The 15,663-nt window shown below is 34.8% G+C and overlaps 9 protein-coding genes across 9 annotated transcripts; 3 read left to right on the top strand and 6 right to left on the bottom strand.

Moving 5' to 3' along the window:
* Nucleotides 1–1,113: 1,113 nt before the first annotated feature.
* Nucleotides 1,114–1,632, bottom strand: COX16 (Cox16p; the record flags this gene model as incomplete). Its single annotated transcript, XM_003671975.1, has 1 exon — nt 1,114–1,632. The coding sequence occupies one exon, from the start codon at nt 1,630–1,632 to the stop codon at nt 1,114–1,116; it is 519 nt and encodes a 172-aa protein (XP_003672023.1).
* A 345-nt stretch (nt 1,633–1,977) lies between these two features.
* On the top strand, nt 1,978–2,733 carry SDO1 (guanine nucleotide exchange factor SDO1; the record flags this gene model as incomplete). Its single annotated transcript, XM_003671974.1, has 1 exon — nt 1,978–2,733. One exon carries the CDS (start codon nt 1,978–1,980, stop codon nt 2,731–2,733), a length of 756 nt encoding a protein of 251 aa, XP_003672022.1.
* Nucleotides 2,734–2,882: 149 nt separating this feature from the next.
* Nucleotides 2,883–3,401, bottom strand: IRC25 (Irc25p; the record flags this gene model as incomplete). The annotated part of the gene is made up of 1 exon (XM_003671973.1): nt 2,883–3,401. The coding sequence occupies one exon, from the start codon at nt 3,399–3,401 to the stop codon at nt 2,883–2,885; it is 519 nt and encodes a 172-aa protein (XP_003672021.1).
* A 343-nt stretch (nt 3,402–3,744) lies between these two features.
* Nucleotides 3,745–5,313, top strand: YEH2 (sterol esterase; the record flags this gene model as incomplete). Its single annotated transcript, XM_003671972.1, has 1 exon — nt 3,745–5,313. The coding sequence occupies one exon, from the start codon at nt 3,745–3,747 to the stop codon at nt 5,311–5,313; it is 1,569 nt and encodes a 522-aa protein (XP_003672020.1).
* Nucleotides 5,314–5,438: 125 nt separating this feature from the next.
* Nucleotides 5,439–7,514, bottom strand: APL1 (Apl1p; the record flags this gene model as incomplete). The annotated part of the gene is made up of 1 exon (XM_003671971.1): nt 5,439–7,514. The coding sequence occupies one exon, from the start codon at nt 7,512–7,514 to the stop codon at nt 5,439–5,441; it is 2,076 nt and encodes a 691-aa protein (XP_003672019.1).
* Nucleotides 7,515–7,929: 415 nt separating this feature from the next.
* Nucleotides 7,930–9,588, top strand: MRX12 (Mrx12p; the record flags this gene model as incomplete). Its single annotated transcript, XM_003671970.1, has 1 exon — nt 7,930–9,588. The coding sequence occupies one exon, from the start codon at nt 7,930–7,932 to the stop codon at nt 9,586–9,588; it is 1,659 nt and encodes a 552-aa protein (XP_003672018.1).
* Nucleotides 9,589–9,673: 85 nt separating this feature from the next.
* Nucleotides 9,674–10,513, bottom strand: NDAI0I02050 (uncharacterized protein; the record flags this gene model as incomplete). Its single annotated transcript, XM_003671969.1, has 1 exon — nt 9,674–10,513. One exon carries the CDS (start codon nt 10,511–10,513, stop codon nt 9,674–9,676), a length of 840 nt encoding a protein of 279 aa, XP_003672017.1.
* Nucleotides 10,514–10,944: 431 nt separating this feature from the next.
* On the bottom strand, nt 10,945–12,762 carry MPP10 (rRNA-processing protein MPP10; the record flags this gene model as incomplete). Its single annotated transcript, XM_003671968.1, has 1 exon — nt 10,945–12,762. One exon carries the CDS (start codon nt 12,760–12,762, stop codon nt 10,945–10,947), a length of 1,818 nt encoding a protein of 605 aa, XP_003672016.1.
* A 532-nt stretch (nt 12,763–13,294) lies between these two features.
* AVT1 (Avt1p) lies at nt 13,295–15,145 on the bottom strand (the record flags this gene model as incomplete). Its single annotated transcript, XM_003671967.1, has 1 exon — nt 13,295–15,145. One exon carries the CDS (start codon nt 15,143–15,145, stop codon nt 13,295–13,297), a length of 1,851 nt encoding a protein of 616 aa, XP_003672015.1.
* Nucleotides 15,146–15,663: the final 518 nt, after the last annotated feature.

The following is a 15,663-nucleotide window of genomic DNA, read 5'->3' as shown; positions in this document are numbered from 1 at the left end:
TTTGCCAATCTATGAGCTACCTGACGCAATGATGCTTCGAGAACTAATGTACTCTTGGCGCATTGCCAAAAAGAGCGTACATTATATATTTTAGTAAAAGAATCTCATATCTTGTACATAGCTATATATATTGGTTGCATTACTTCAAACTACAAGAATGTTTCTACTGGATCTATCTGTTAAACCATACTTAATGGTCTATCCGGTTTTAAGCCAAAGGTCTGTCTTCACGAGTGATTGACCTCCGTACATCGCCGCCATTCATCTAACTTACCGTGCCCTTCGCGTCGAGAAAAGATGAACTGTGAAGTGTTTTTTCATTATAAACATTATAATTAACATTTTCAGTTTCCATCGTATAATAGTAGATATTATGGATTAAAAGAAAAGAAATAATGGATAATATTGAGATTATCCTTTTTTATACTCGATATCTTCCCCTATTGTTCCTAATACATCTATTAAGGTAGCCAACCTGACTCAACATGACATAGCAACCAGAGAATCATTTGATAACGACAATAGATTCTATTACTGATAATCTGTTTAGCTAACCAAAATTTTAGGAGTTGGAGATTACACTCAGACCCTTCCTCTCTTTGTTTTTTAGTTTCATAGCTCTTGGTTATATAGTTCGGCCGGGGGTGACCTTTAAAACATACGGTAATAAGTTCTTCAAAAGACGATAAAAACTAATGTCAATAGAATGGAGAAACAAGGTATGTTAAACGATTCATTAAACAGGAGGAATCCCTGTAGATTAATTCAGAGTTTTGATGGATCACGAATATAGGTATGAGACATATTCTTCTGAGTGAGCTTTTCCCGATATTGGGAGTTTTCACAATGCTAGGTATAGAAGATCGATTCTTAGTATACTGATTCATGTTTATCCAAACAAAAAGAACTAACTAACAATTGGCTTTTGTTGAAGTATGTTAAGGTTTCTGTTTGATTGGAAAATATTTGGTCCTTGATTTTCACCCTAGTTCCACAGAAAACAAAACGTAATTAATCATCTAGTGAAAGATCTATAAACCGTTGTAGTATCGCCGTTGTTACTTTTACGAATGACTACAGTTCAAATATTTAGAGATGCAACTAGTATCATATTCACCAGACATTATCGGACTCACCATCAATACGAGGAACACGCACAGGTTCCCAGTCCTCTTCTTGTAACCCTTGAAGACGATAGTATTCTTCCTTCATGTCGAATTTATGTTGATTATTTTTCATCTTGACTATATCTTCTTCATTTATTTCTTGCACTTTCCTATCAGCTTGTTCATATTTCAGTGCGGTAAAATCTTGAAGCCAATAGGAACCCAAAACAATCATACTACAGAAGGGTAACCCAAAGTATAAAAAAGGATTCTTTTTCAATAATCTTTGGTATTTTCCTGCTAGAGACATATCATAAAGAAGTTGTTGCTTCCTGGACCTAAACTTTTTATTGTCCATGAACATTTCGGATTTGTATAGTTTCTTTGGTTTGTAAGATGCTTGTTTTTGTGAACGTAATGTCGAAGCCCTTAAAGTAGTTTGTTTATGAAGAGTTGGTACTTGATATTTAGTCCTCCATGTCTTGAACTCAAACAGTTTCCTTCCACATACGTTCGGAGACTCCATCTTTTTTGTGTACGTAAGGTAAGGTAAGGCAACGTAATGAGGGAGACAACCTCAATTATTAATTTTGTCTACCTTGTGCAGTCTATGTAGAAATTATTGGATGGGGGTTCCACCAGGGTAACACGCGTAAGCTATTATTTTTGATCTTTTTTTTTAATTTGAAGAGCAACTTGAAAGAAAAGCTATGTACGTATCTTAATAATTAAGTGACCTTCGAATTTTGTATGCAGAGATGGATACCTTACCTTGAAGTCTATACCATCTCAAGGAAAAATACTGTGAGACCGTGTTTTGTTCCTGTTATATATATATATCTATTCATTATAATATAGCGAATTTACTACTATGCCGATTAATCAACCGTCAGGTCAAATTAAGCTAACTAATGTCTCATTAGTTAAATTGAAAAAAGAAAGAAAGAGATTCGAGATTGCATGTTACCAAAACAAAGTTCAAGATTATCGAAAGGGTGTGGAAAAGGATCTTGATGAAGTTCTACAAATCCATCAAGTTTTCATGAATGTTTCCAAAGGATTAGTGGCATCTAAAGAAGATTTACAAAAATGTTTTGGTACAACGGATATAGATGCTGTAATCAAAGAGATTATGATCAAAGGAGAAATTCAATTATCTGAGAAGGAAAGACAATTGATGCTCAATAAAATCAATAATGAAATGTTAACCATTATTAGCGCAAAGTGTGTGAATCCGGTATCTAAGAAAAGATATCCTCCTACGATGATCCATAAAGCATTGAATGAATTGAAATTTAGCCCTGTAGTAAATAAACCAGCTAAATTACAAGCATTAGAAGCCATCAAACTACTGGTTAATAAACAAATCATCCCAATTAGTAGAGCAAAAATGAAGGTGAAAATCATCTTAAAAGATACCAACCATGATTCTGAGTTGAAAGAAAAGCTAAACAAAATTGTTTTACAAGGACCAACTAATAAATTAGAACCAGCAGAAGTTACAGAAACTTCAACAATACTAGGTCTGATTGATCCGGTTAGCTATAGAGAATTAGTAACCCTAGCTAAGGAGAAATCGTTTTCTTTGCAAGTTATTGATATGGCAGTTATTGACGATTCTCACTAAAAAGTAGTAGATCTGTACGAAAAACACCCAGTCTATATAGATTTAATAGTCTATTTTTATTATAGATAGATGCACATATTCTAATAAAATATACTCGGCAATAGTTTTATTTATTTTATTTTATTGTAAATCGCTTTTACATTGTCACTTTATAGATACATCTCTTTAATACTTTGTAAGATGAACACTAACTTCTGAAAAGCTGCTGATCCGTCACCCTTCCAAATTTTGCTGCTAATCGATATGAGAAATTTACCATTGTTATCCATCTCATGTGAAGGTTGAAATTTGGGTATAATTACGCTATTGTATAACTCTGCAATCTGCGAAGAGATAACTGTCAACTGTGTGTCATCTGGATCCCCTAATTTTGTAACAACCTTGTAATCTGATAAGTTGTCCCTTATAAAGTGGCTTGAGTCGATATCTTCATCTACATCTACACCGCCTTGGTTTTCATTTAGAAATTGTCGGCCTGCAAGGGGACGAGTGAGACTATGTTCCAAGGAACTTATACCTTCCAATGTTACCTCATACGTAGAATCGATCTGACCTTCTAGGCGGATCTGAACTATTGTTTGATTTCTGAAATGGGCTGCGGTGATCGTCAATTCCTGCCCTTGGAGCAGATTCTCATCGAACTGTTTCGTTAATTTGTAAAATGCCATCGAATGGGAATGGTATATTATGTGTCACTAATGTGAAACACATATACTATATAGTTTGTCTCTATAAGCTGGCGTTTCTAGTATACGATTGTTTATTAATGAATTCGCGTAACATTAATTACCAACATAAACTATACTTTGCGTTATTTGTTGAAAAAATCGGAGAGAAGGCATCGACAATACTTCGAACTGAAAAAATCGAAAATAAAAACAAAAACAAAAGAAAACAACAAGATACCATCTTCGATGTTACATAAATTAGAAGCGCCAGCAGTACGAGGATAGGTACTACATAACAACACATTACTCATCCAAATACACGGAGCTTCTAGCGTTAAAAAGAATGTCTTTTATCGTGCAATGTCTACAAGGCATAGTCTCGGCGATAATATTGAACATCTTTATGACGGTTTTGTTCATCTTATCATTATGGCACAATTATGTTACTGTGCATATAAAAAAACGTGTTGACCCAAGAGATACCAGAAGTTCTAAAACAAGTATCAACGAACCGAAGAATAAAGCATATAAATCCTCGAAGTACAGTAAACAAAGGAAGCCATCTGTCTCATCTGTGTCATCTGAAACTCCATTGGATTCAGAGAATGAACGAATGAGTAATATTGAGTACGACCATACAATAACATCACTTGCATCCGCACCACACCCGACTTTAATCGAAGGGGCTAATCAAACAAGCAACCCTTTTCCTGACATTTTACTTGCAGAAGACCATAAATTAGTGGCAGATCTGAGTTATTATTATAACCAATATGACATTGAGATAGAAACTTTTGAAGTAGAGACGGATGATGGATTTATTATTGACTTATGGCATTTGAAGTCATCCAAACAACAAGAGAGAGACATATCTCGTCGTCCTATCTTAATGCTGCATGGGCTTTTGCAAAGCAGTGGAGCATTTGCATCCGGTGGTAGAAAATCGTTGGCATATTTTTTACACGAATCTGGATTCGATATCTGGTTAGGAAATAATCGCTGTGGATTAAAAGCTAAATGGAATATGGAGAAGGTTGGCACCCCAGCTAAGAAATGGGATTGGGATTTGAATGAAATGGTAAAGTATGATTTAAAAGCATTAATAGAAAAAACGTTATCAGAGACTAATTTCGAAAAGTTAACCCTCATATCTCACTCACAAGGGACTACTCAAGGATTTATGGGATTAATAAATGGAGAAGAACTGTATGATAAGGATTTCAAATTAATCGACAAACTAGATAACTATATCGCTTTAGCACCGGCTATATATCCGGGCCCTCTATTGGACGAGAAAGGATTTGTACGATTTATGGCAATGGGTATAGATAGTCCCTGGGTTTTTGGAACTAAATCATTTATCCCTCTAATGATGACAATGAGGTCAATCATGCTTGGTACTAAACTATACTCTTTCCTTTCATATATCATGTTCAATTACCTGTTTGACTGGAACGATATCCTATGGGATAGGCCGTTAAGAAATCGACATTTCTTGTTCTCTCCAGTTCATATATCAGTCAAACTGATGGAATGGTGGCTGAGTCCAAAGCCTAGTAAAACTAGTTTCAAAAATGGGGCTGGAAGGATGTTTCCAGATAACAAAGTATGGTTTCCTGTTGCTGATTCTGGTACAGCAGCTCACGGTAGATCCGTCGAGAACCATTTGAATATGAAGAGAGACACTGATGTAGAATACCCTTATATCATGATGTTCATCCCAAGACAGGATAGACTGGTCGATGGGGAAAGATTAATTAACCACTTTATCCATAATGAAAAGCACTCCTTATTCAAAATATGGTACATTGACGAATACTCTCATTTAGACGTCCTTTGGGCTCATGATGTTATTGAAAGGATTGGAAAACCTATCGTAGAAAATCTACGTTTTCCTCAACAAACAATATAGGACACATAATAGGACCAGAATAATTTATTAATTATTAATCACCATTTATAGCATATATACATCATAATTATCAGAAAATACATACTCTAAACATGAAATGTCATTCTAATCTTTTCGTTCATGATTTAAAATGGATTTTTCATGGAAAGCCTTCTCATAAGCATAGATGGTTTTCTTGCAAGCTTTGAAGGGCCATTGAGTGTTGATTTTCTTTTCCCTTTCAACTGATTGACTTTTTCAGCTGGTTTATCGTAATCACTCATAGTTGCCGTTCTTTTGGGCATCCCTTTTGTTGAGCTGTCTCCTTTATTTTTAAGTCCTTTATAGTTTGTTATTTTTAAGGCTTCCCTATCAGTTACCAGGATAGGGCTTTGTGGTAACAATTTTGTTCTATTGCCTCTAAATATCTGCGAGGTTGGTTTTAAGTAAACAGAAGTGATTGAGCTCATATTCAGTTCTAATTCCTCTAAAACCATGGGATCCAATTTAGAGTTTAGTTCTATAACAGGAAGCTTCCCGTCGACAATAGTTTGCAATATACTAATGCCAGGATTGGTTACACCAATGTTCCCTGATACTGCTATCAATCTATCATACATGAGCGCTCTGTTACGTAGGTCCGGATTGTCGATTTCATTAATACACAACTGTATTATGCCCATACATTGGTTTTTTGTTTCGGCTGAAGGACTTCTGGCAAAGAATTTAACGCTAGAATTTAAGATTGAAAATTGAACCTCGAGAGGCTCTTCAAGCAACGATGAGGTTAAGTTCTGGAAAATTGACATGTAATTTGGAAGGATATCTGAATATTGGGTTATTATCCATAACATTGCATTTTTTGATTCAGGCTCTTGGACCGAATCTGTATACTCAACTATTTCCCTGATGTTAGACTTGAATTTATTGGGATATTTCCGAAGAATGTTTCTGAGGACTGAAATTATTTCTTGAACAACATAATCGACCCCAAACTCCAACAAATGGAGCAAAATATGAACACACTCAGTTGCTGCATTATCATCTAGCTTAACTGCCAAATTCCCTATGGCGCGAATTGCTTTACGTGACATTTGGATATCGATATCAGTAGCATATTGTTCCAATTCATCTAAGATTTGAGGCAAGTTCTCACTATTTGCAAGTAAATACAAGCACTCTAACTTTGTATCCTTTATATAAATCGGATCATAATATTCCACAAAGAAATAGGACACATCGAATTCTAATAAAGGCGTTTGTCTACTTAATAAAAGTAATATGACATTCCTTAAAAGAAGGAATTCCAATTCGGGAGGCTTGTTTAGTAAAGCAACAATGGAACTTGATAATCTTTTTACCAATGTTTCATTGATCCTGTCGACATAATTTAAAAGGTAAACGATAAATTTCAACGTATTTAGTACGACAAGCATATTCACATGTTGAAGTTGGGGCAAAACAATGTCAATCATATCAAAGACATCATCATGGGTCTGTGGTACTACGGAAGCTGGCAAAGCTTCTAGTAGTAACCCTTTATCCCATTCATTCAAATTTGGCAACAGACTAAGAAGGTTAAAACATGTATCAATCGATATACCCAATGGTTTCATATCTTGGTGTTTTTCATGAATTGCATATATAGTGTTTAAGGCAGCTATTTGGATAGTTGGTTCTTCTGATGATTGTGATACAATATCTAATAAAATCTCCAATAATCCGCTAATTCTCGCATGATCAAAATCATCCATTTGAACCAAAGAATATATAGCAGTTCTTGTCAATTCTATGGAATCTGAACGGTGATTTATTAATGACATTAGAAATTTAAATGCTTCGCTAGTGAAGGGCGGAGAAGGTACAAAGATCAATGTCCTCAAGGCCATGATTTGTAAGTTTTCATTTTTACTTCGTAAGTCCTTCAATACGAATGGCAAAATTTCATCAGTTAATTTTGGTTTCATCGACCCGACCGATCTAGTATATTCGTGGCAAATTCTCCTGACTTCAAGATCGTCTTCAATTTGCCAAAATTTAAGGATTTCTGGAAGTAAATCTATCATTTCGTTATAGTTTCCTAAGGTCAAATTTACTATGATTTTTCTTAAGGCATTCTTTTTCTTGGTGGTGCCTGATTTGAATTTTTTTATGTCAACATTTTGTAGATCCAACCTGATCTCATTTGCTCTATATCTTGCGAAAACTCTTTGGTCAGACATATCTCCTGGAGGTTTTTAACGAAATAGAATGTGGAACAAGTAAGAGCTAAGGGAAAGCAAACGTATTATTAGTTAATTATGTAGTCCAGTTCCGTGCCATTCGTGAAGTAGATAGATCTCAGTTGTCTAGTTCTACGTTTGTGGATGGCCTGGAAAGGTTTACAGCTTCGTAAACCGGTTGAAGCAAGGTTTCTTCTTCACCTTCTTTATGTGTCGGCTTATTTGTTTACGTGATGCATCCAGGCGGATTTGAACTCGGAAATCTCGAAGTTTTAAAAATTTTATCAATCACGTGCCTGGATTAAGACTGAGAATATTTCATTTCACGTAATCTAGTAGTGACTAAAGTTCGATGAGCATGACTCTTAAGAGTAAAAAGTCTGCACATCTTTGAAGTAATGGACCGTATATCTTGATGGAAACTGGCTTCAAGAGATCATCGCCATCAGTGGAGATTATAATTAAATTTGCTTGCGTAAGAAACAAAAGAAAGATACACTCAATGTTACTTTTCAAAAGAGCGTTCTCTGTTTCTAGAAGGGCTTTTAGTGCAAACAAAAAAGATTTTACTATAGTCTCTAAACAGATATTGAATGATCCTTGTTTCGACATTATAAGGAAAGACCTAACATTATCTTTACCATCCATACCGAAAGATCCTTATACATTATCGTCTGATCTCAATAATTTATTGAAAGCATCAAAAAAACTTCCACCTTCACATCATTCTGCCATCCATAATAAACTGATCGAAGAATTGGCTAAATATGAATTTGGTATAGCAACAATTCACTCGAAGTTTCTCGAGACTCTGGGTAAACCGCTAACAACAGAAGCTTTCATAGAAATTATTAAAAACAATCCAGGTAGGGTGAACAGCTCTTGGGAATTATTTACAAAATACCTCGATCAATTCACCGAATTACAAGATGATATACTTCTTTGTGTTTTAGAAAAAATGGTTCATTTTGATGCCGTTGATTTAGCTGATGGCAAGCTAGATATGACTGTCGAGGATATATGTAAGAGTTTAATTCTGGTGGAAATGATTTCGAAGAAACGACTGATCCCGGAAAATATTGCTATAACATTGGTCAAGAATATGTTGAAGCAGAAAGTTTCCTTTCAATTGCCATCAATCATAGGACTTTGCAAGACCCCTATATTTGATCTCATCGAAGATTTAACGGAATTGACTTCACGTCAAGTATATGACGTTTACAAAGCTCTCCCATTTGATGTTGTAGCTACAAATAAAGAATTTCTTCAAAAAGCTGTTGCAATCATTGGAGAAAATTTACAAATAGTATTAACAGAAGAGGAAAAAGAGAATGCGACAAGCTTTAAAAAGATAATGGAAGGACTACGGCTCGAATATCCTAAATTGAATGGTTCGAATCCCGACTATGAGATCCTGACAGCTCCTATTGATACCAAAACTGATTTCATAGATACTTTGAATGAACTTGCTCGTACTAATTTAGATACGACCGACATACATTTAGCGAAGAATATATTAAGATCAATTGGGGTGTTTAGGGGCGATATGACTTCCTTTTTCCAGTTTTATCGTTTATATATTTCGAAATTCCCAGATCACTCTTCTGACCTAACTTTCGAAACATTCTTGGCTTTATCATACCAAAGTTATAAAACTTCAAACACTACTTTAGCAGAATACGCAGAGGCATTTATTGGGAATTGTACTGAACCGGATTTACATGCTAAAATGCTAATAGTATTGATATTGACAAAATCCAAATTCAATATCGATGACTCTCTTGATATTTATAACAAGAACATTCAATCACTCAGTAAAGAGAAAAATGAAGCCGCGAATCTATCAAGCAGTGACCTCGTTACAGAATCATTGATCTTAGCTTACCTATCCAAGCAAGATGTTGATTTTGCTAGAGTAATTTTCGATGGTGCAGTCGGAGAGAAAGTCGTCGAAGGTCTCACAGCTGTACGTAGGATTAAAAATATACTATCAGAATATGGTGAAGCCGTTACCAAAGAAGATTTTGAGAGCGTAATGGAAGATAAAATTTTAAAAGTAATGCAAGATATTTGAAAAGTTACCATATGTAAAGTCAGTGTATTCCTATTTAATATTGTATAATATCTATATCATCTATTTCATCGCAACATGATCCAAATCAATGGCTCAATGTATCATTATGGTTATCAGCATTGTCTTTAATCCGGAGTTTGAACTTCGAATAACCTCTTGTTCCAATTTGTTCTTGTAATACTTTTCTTGGTTTTAATTTCACATCGGAACTGAAAGTTCGTGTCATAAATGGGAGAGTATTATCTATACCAGTTTTGAGTAGATCAGGATTGGCAGATACGATGCCAGTATTGCTCTCGTTATCTTCGGCCTTCGTTTTCGCAGATAACCGCTCTATACTTTGAAGAACAATATTTACCAAACTATTAGTATCAATAGGCACCATCTTTTCTAGGTCGTTCGCCTTCTTCACGTCAGATAGAGGTATATATTTATCGGAAAACCCGAATGTTCGGTTCTCGTTTAGATCATGTGTTAAAGTGTTATTTATGAATGTTAATTTTGATATTTTATTGTTGCACGAGGTACCTAGTCTCTTAACACTGGATACTAAGTCTCTATTTGAATTATTATAGAGAGGATCTGTCTTGATAACCAAGCACCGGCTGTCGAATTTGGATTTTAATGGCGAATATGAAAGATTATCTGCTTGGTTTGTACCGTCAACAGCCCCCGGTACTGTTCTTGCTGATCTTGTAATTAAAGTGCCAGTTAGGTAAGTATCTTGTCCAAATCCGTTTGAATGATTATTGGGATTAAATTTATAAAATATAAGAGGTGGCTCTCGAGTCTGGTGAGATCTCATCGGGAGATGGTGTAATTTCTTGCTTATTCCATTTTCTTGCGATCGAATTTTATTATGTTTGACTTTAGTTTTATCTTTACCTTTTCCATGCCTGCTTGGATCGACAAGTATCAATTTCATTGTATAGGAATATTATAGTTGATTTCTTACGACTGGAGCATGTAACTTTTTTGTGGATATTCTTTGATGGTGCCCACAGGGATACATATAACAGTGGCTTTTCTGAATAATATCTGAAGTTCAACAAGGTAGTGTGGCTATGCTCGTTTGCATAAATTTCGCGCTCTTTCAATGAAAGGTACCAATATTTATTAATTAATTCAAGAATTAAGTACGCACGTATACGTATATGTATATGTATACCATCTGTAGAGCCCTATCCTCAAGCTCTGAAGGAAAACTATTGGTGACCCAATTGACGAAAGAGAACACGAAAAGGTTAAACATTTATGTATTAAAGAGGTATAGGGTATACCTTAGTATACAAAAACGTATTTTTATTTCAGTTTTATATTTTTTTTATAGAATAGATTGATTACATAAGAGTCTTACTATAACTTTATGTTACCACTAGTTTGATTTCGTGGACTTCTTTGTGTATTACCTTTGATATCATGTTTTTCACCTTTTTGGTTAATAACGGTAATATTCTTAGCCTTGGATAAAGTCTCGATGACATTATCTTTCTTACTCTTCTTGGCTGCCGGTTGCGAGGCTTGTCTCTTTGATCTCTTTCTCTTCATAGCCCTACGTAATCTGTTCTTATCTTCTCTAGTCAATTCATCTCTAGACATTATAGTACCATTATTTAGCCTGATTTCATTTTCATTAGTTGATTTACCAACTTTATAAACTTCTTGTGGAGCTAAAGTAGATGAGCTAGACATTGTGAGCGGTTGGGCATCCTCCATCGATATGGCTGCTGTCTCCACTCTAACTTCCAATGCCTTCTGCGCTGGCTTTGGAATGAAATGAGCTGACGAAAGTGCCGTTAATTTGTAATCTAAGTTGGTAAATAATTCTGTAATTTCATCATGCGCTTTTTGTAGTTCTTCACTTATCTCTGTTTCATTAGATGTACCGTTATAATCATTTTCATATAATTCGGCAAGTGATTTGGAGGATTTCACATCACTTAATTCGAATTTTGGTCTTGGTTGTCTTGTCTGGAGAGAGGATAAATTTTTTCTTTCTAAATCATCAAATTTTACTTCTTGAATTCTTCTTCTGATCATTTCTTCCAGTGATTCTGTTACTTCTGATGTTATGACTGGAACAGGTTTCGCTGTTCTTTCAAATTCAAGGTCTTCGGTTAAAAGAGCATCGTCAGGACGATCTTGAGCTTTAACTTCACCTTTCAAAGCCCATTTCTTCTCAGCAACAGCCTCCTCTTCTAATTGTTGGATTTGCTTTTGAATTTCTAATTGCTGTTTTTCAAAATTCGATAACTTGGATTCATCATTTTCCATACCTTCAAAGGCACCATCGGAGTCTTCAGCGTAATCCTCTTCGAATAAATCTAATTTGGCAGAGTCTAACGCAGAATCATAATCTGACTCATCCAATTCTTCAGTCACTTCTGCATTTCTATCATTTCTTTTATTAAGCGATCTTTTGTCGTTCTTGTGATCAGGTTTATCAAAGAAATCATCGTAATATATAGCTTCTTCCTCTTCATCGGAAGGCATATCGGCAAAATAATCTATATCTTCATCATCCTCTGCTTCATCCTCTGCTTCATCTTCTGCTTCATTTTCTTGGGCTAATGTTTGTTTGTTGAAGTCTTCAAGATTGAAAAAGTCATCATCGATTCCTGATACTTTACCTATATTTTTACTTTCAGTATCGTTACTTTCTTTTTCCTTTATTAATGGTTCGTCATCTGAATAAGCATGTGCATCTGAATATTTATCTTCAAGACCATCCTTCTCACTTTCTTGTTCTTTGGTAATATCATGAGGAGCGACTTCAAGTTCTTCCTCTGGTTCTTCTTCTTCTTCTTCTTCGTCATCTTCTTGTTGTTTTTCTTCAATATATTTTTCTTGTTCGTCGTCAGATTCCTCTTCTTCAGGTCCTGAATCAGAGCCATGGTTATCTTCCCTAGATTCAAGGATTTCCTTTAATTCCTGTATATTATTCATCAGATCACCTTCAATATTATCAATGACCATTTTTGCTTGCCACCAAACTTGGTGGGCATCCAAGCCATCGACTGTAATACTATCGATATCAGTTTTATTGTTAGATGATTGCCTGTACTCTCCAATGACAGAATCCAAATAATTCTTCACCAATCCTAATGGTTCAGAAGCATCTCCCGTGATCAGATTAATTGGATTAGTTTTCAAAGTGGCAATAAATTGAGACATGGCGGATACCTTACTTACTTATTGGGTCAACATCTTAATACTATACATTTAGCTGTATAATTCATATAGTTATGAAAATTTTATTGAAAAATTTGCTTCTCATAGATAACGTTACTTCCTCAGCGGCTTTGCTCATCGCGAAATTCAAAACTTTTTTTTAATGAAAACAATTAAGCGCCAATATACATAACGTTATATGGGCTATTTATTAACCATATGTACGTACAAAGAGGGTAAGAATGTACTATGACATTAATTAAATACATTTATATTAAGATAGGCTTGAAAGTTTTTTCATGCTTAGATACTTTTTTTCAATGAGTATGTACAGTCCCTTTTAAATGATAGTAAGTATACCTAAATAAAAAAAAAGCCACACTAAATTTCTTTTTCCTTTTATATACTTTTTAGAATGTTTGCTTCTTTTTGGTTTGATATTATTTAGCAAAGGGAATGCAGTACCATATCATATCGAATGGTATGGATGATTCTCTGTAAATGATTCGCTCGTGAACCCGTCCATTTACTGTTTCTAAGAAATAATAGCAGCGCCGACTCCCAGGATTGAAAGAATCGCACTGATGAAAATGGTAATATGGCATGCAATTTTTTCCCATGGTTTAACCGTAGATTTACAAATTCGGAGGTAAAACAGACACGGTAAAATTAGGCAAATTGTAAAGCATAATCCTGCTCCTAAGAATGCGATAATTCTGTCGAATGCAGGAAAGATTATTGCGATAATAACAAAGGTTAAATTAATGAAAATACAATTTAAACTTTGAGTAATTTTAGCGAATCTTAATTTAGTACCTTCATATTTACTTTCTGCATTTTGTACTTTAAAGATAACGTCAAGAACTGAAATGATTGGTCTCGCATTCAATGGCGTCTTTGCAATTGGAATGACGGTCATCAAACCCGATATCAATCCATAGACGAAATTTGGGTATCCAGGTAATAATAGTACATTTTTTGTGATTTCATCTTTAACTAAACTACCAAACATTAAAAACCCAATTACAGCAGTACCTATATCGGTAACTGATGTAATTTTGTACGTTGTCTTTAAACAATCTTTGAATTTATGAGGATGTCTCATATCTGTTTTCAAATTTGGAAAGACAGCATGGCCACCCCAACATGCACTTAATAACCCAATGGATAAGCATAAACTTTTAAAGTCAGATGGCCACATGTGGGTCTCCATGGGTTCTAATAAGGATCCTGGAGAAGTAGATTTATACAATCCACAACAAAAGATTATGAAAACAGTTCCGATGGTAGATAAGATACCAAACAGTGAAATATTTGACAAAATGCTTAGTGGTAAAAATACAGGGGGTGTCACTATAAAGAATGCAACGAATTTAAAAAATGTGACAGAATAATTTGGGAATAATGCATTTAAAGAATCAGCAAATAAAATAATCAATGATACACCACACCCTAACAGGTCAGTAGTAAATAAACATGAGATTAAAGCACGTCCTTTAGTACCGAATGCGGCATAACCTAAATCAGCATAGGACATTAAGGTAGGATCGGTATCTAGGCATCTAGATAGCAATTCTGCAGTACAGAAAGTTCCAAATGCAAAAGTCATTAAAAGGATTAGCCCAATAACCCAACCAGCATACTTTAAACCTAATGGTAAGGCCAATAATCCAATTCCGATCAAAACATTAATAGAATTGAAGATCGTTTGTGGCCCAGTGGATTGACCTGCGATAAGCGTCACAATTTTACCATCTTTACCTTCTACTCTTTTAAGTGTAATTGAATCAGTGTCATTAATAATAGAGGTATCAAAATTTGCGTTACTAATTAAATCAGCGAACGATATTGATGGACGTAATAATGATGATTGGTTTTCTGCTGAAATACCACTTCTTATTGATCCATAATCTTCTGTATCTTGGAATACAGCACTTCCTGTATCGATGTTTGGAATTGATTGACGTAGGTTAATATTCGGTATGGCGTTAGTTAAACTTACAGACATTCTTCTTCCATCGTGGGAAGGAGCCAATGTTTCAGGATCATACAGTTCATCATTATCATCTTTGAAAAAAGATCTTTCAATTTCCGGGTTCACTTCAATATTCCTAAAAGAATTGGCTCTTCTTAATGAAGTTGCAAATCTATTAAGAGAGTTGACACCTCTAAAAGACCCAATTGGTTGATCTAGAATTGATCTCCTTCTTGTTGAAAATGTGGCTTCCTGGGTTGGGGACGATCCATCGTTAGAACTGAATTCTGGATTATTGTTCAAAGGGATTGATATATAATGCACTTGTGACCTGTTGTTATTGTTAAGTCGAGGTTGGTTGTCGTTCGAATTTCCCAACCGCAAGGGTGTCTCCTCATTTGTAAATGACATCTTGACAGGAAATTTATAATTCTTTATATAGCACTTCCAATTGTATGAATTTCAGAGTAAACTTGATTTAATAAGGAATTGAAGCTTTTCAATAAAAGAACTTCAATTAAACGTTGAGGTATCTTATATATTCTCAGAGAAAGCTTCCGTGAATTGCATTGTTTTCATTAATAATAATTAATTGAAGATCGAAGATAAGATAACAATCACATTCCGCATAGGATGGTTCCGTGCCAAAGTATTATTTCCAGAATTAGAGAAAAAAATACTCCCTGCGAGTTTCGAAGAACTACTCGAAATTATATTTTTAGAAACATCTAAAAAATGTGTCACTGCCAACATATGCTTCAAATTAGATTATTATGTCGCTTTTGAGATACCATAAGCAGGAGGTAATAGGAAATTTTGGGCCTCAATAAGGGTTTTGTTCAAAGTCTTAAAACCCATAAATTATTTTTTTAACAGTTGCTAAGGTTAAATAGCGAAGGTTTTCATCTGTTATACTAATAAACGGAAAC

The sequence above is a fragment of the Naumovozyma dairenensis genome, chromosome 9, assembly GCF_000227115.2.
Source record: "Naumovozyma dairenensis CBS 421 chromosome 9, complete genome".
Classification (NCBI taxonomy): domain Eukaryota; kingdom Fungi; phylum Ascomycota; class Saccharomycetes; order Saccharomycetales; family Saccharomycetaceae; genus Naumovozyma; species Naumovozyma dairenensis.
This window is presented reverse-complemented; position numbering and strand designations above follow the sequence as displayed.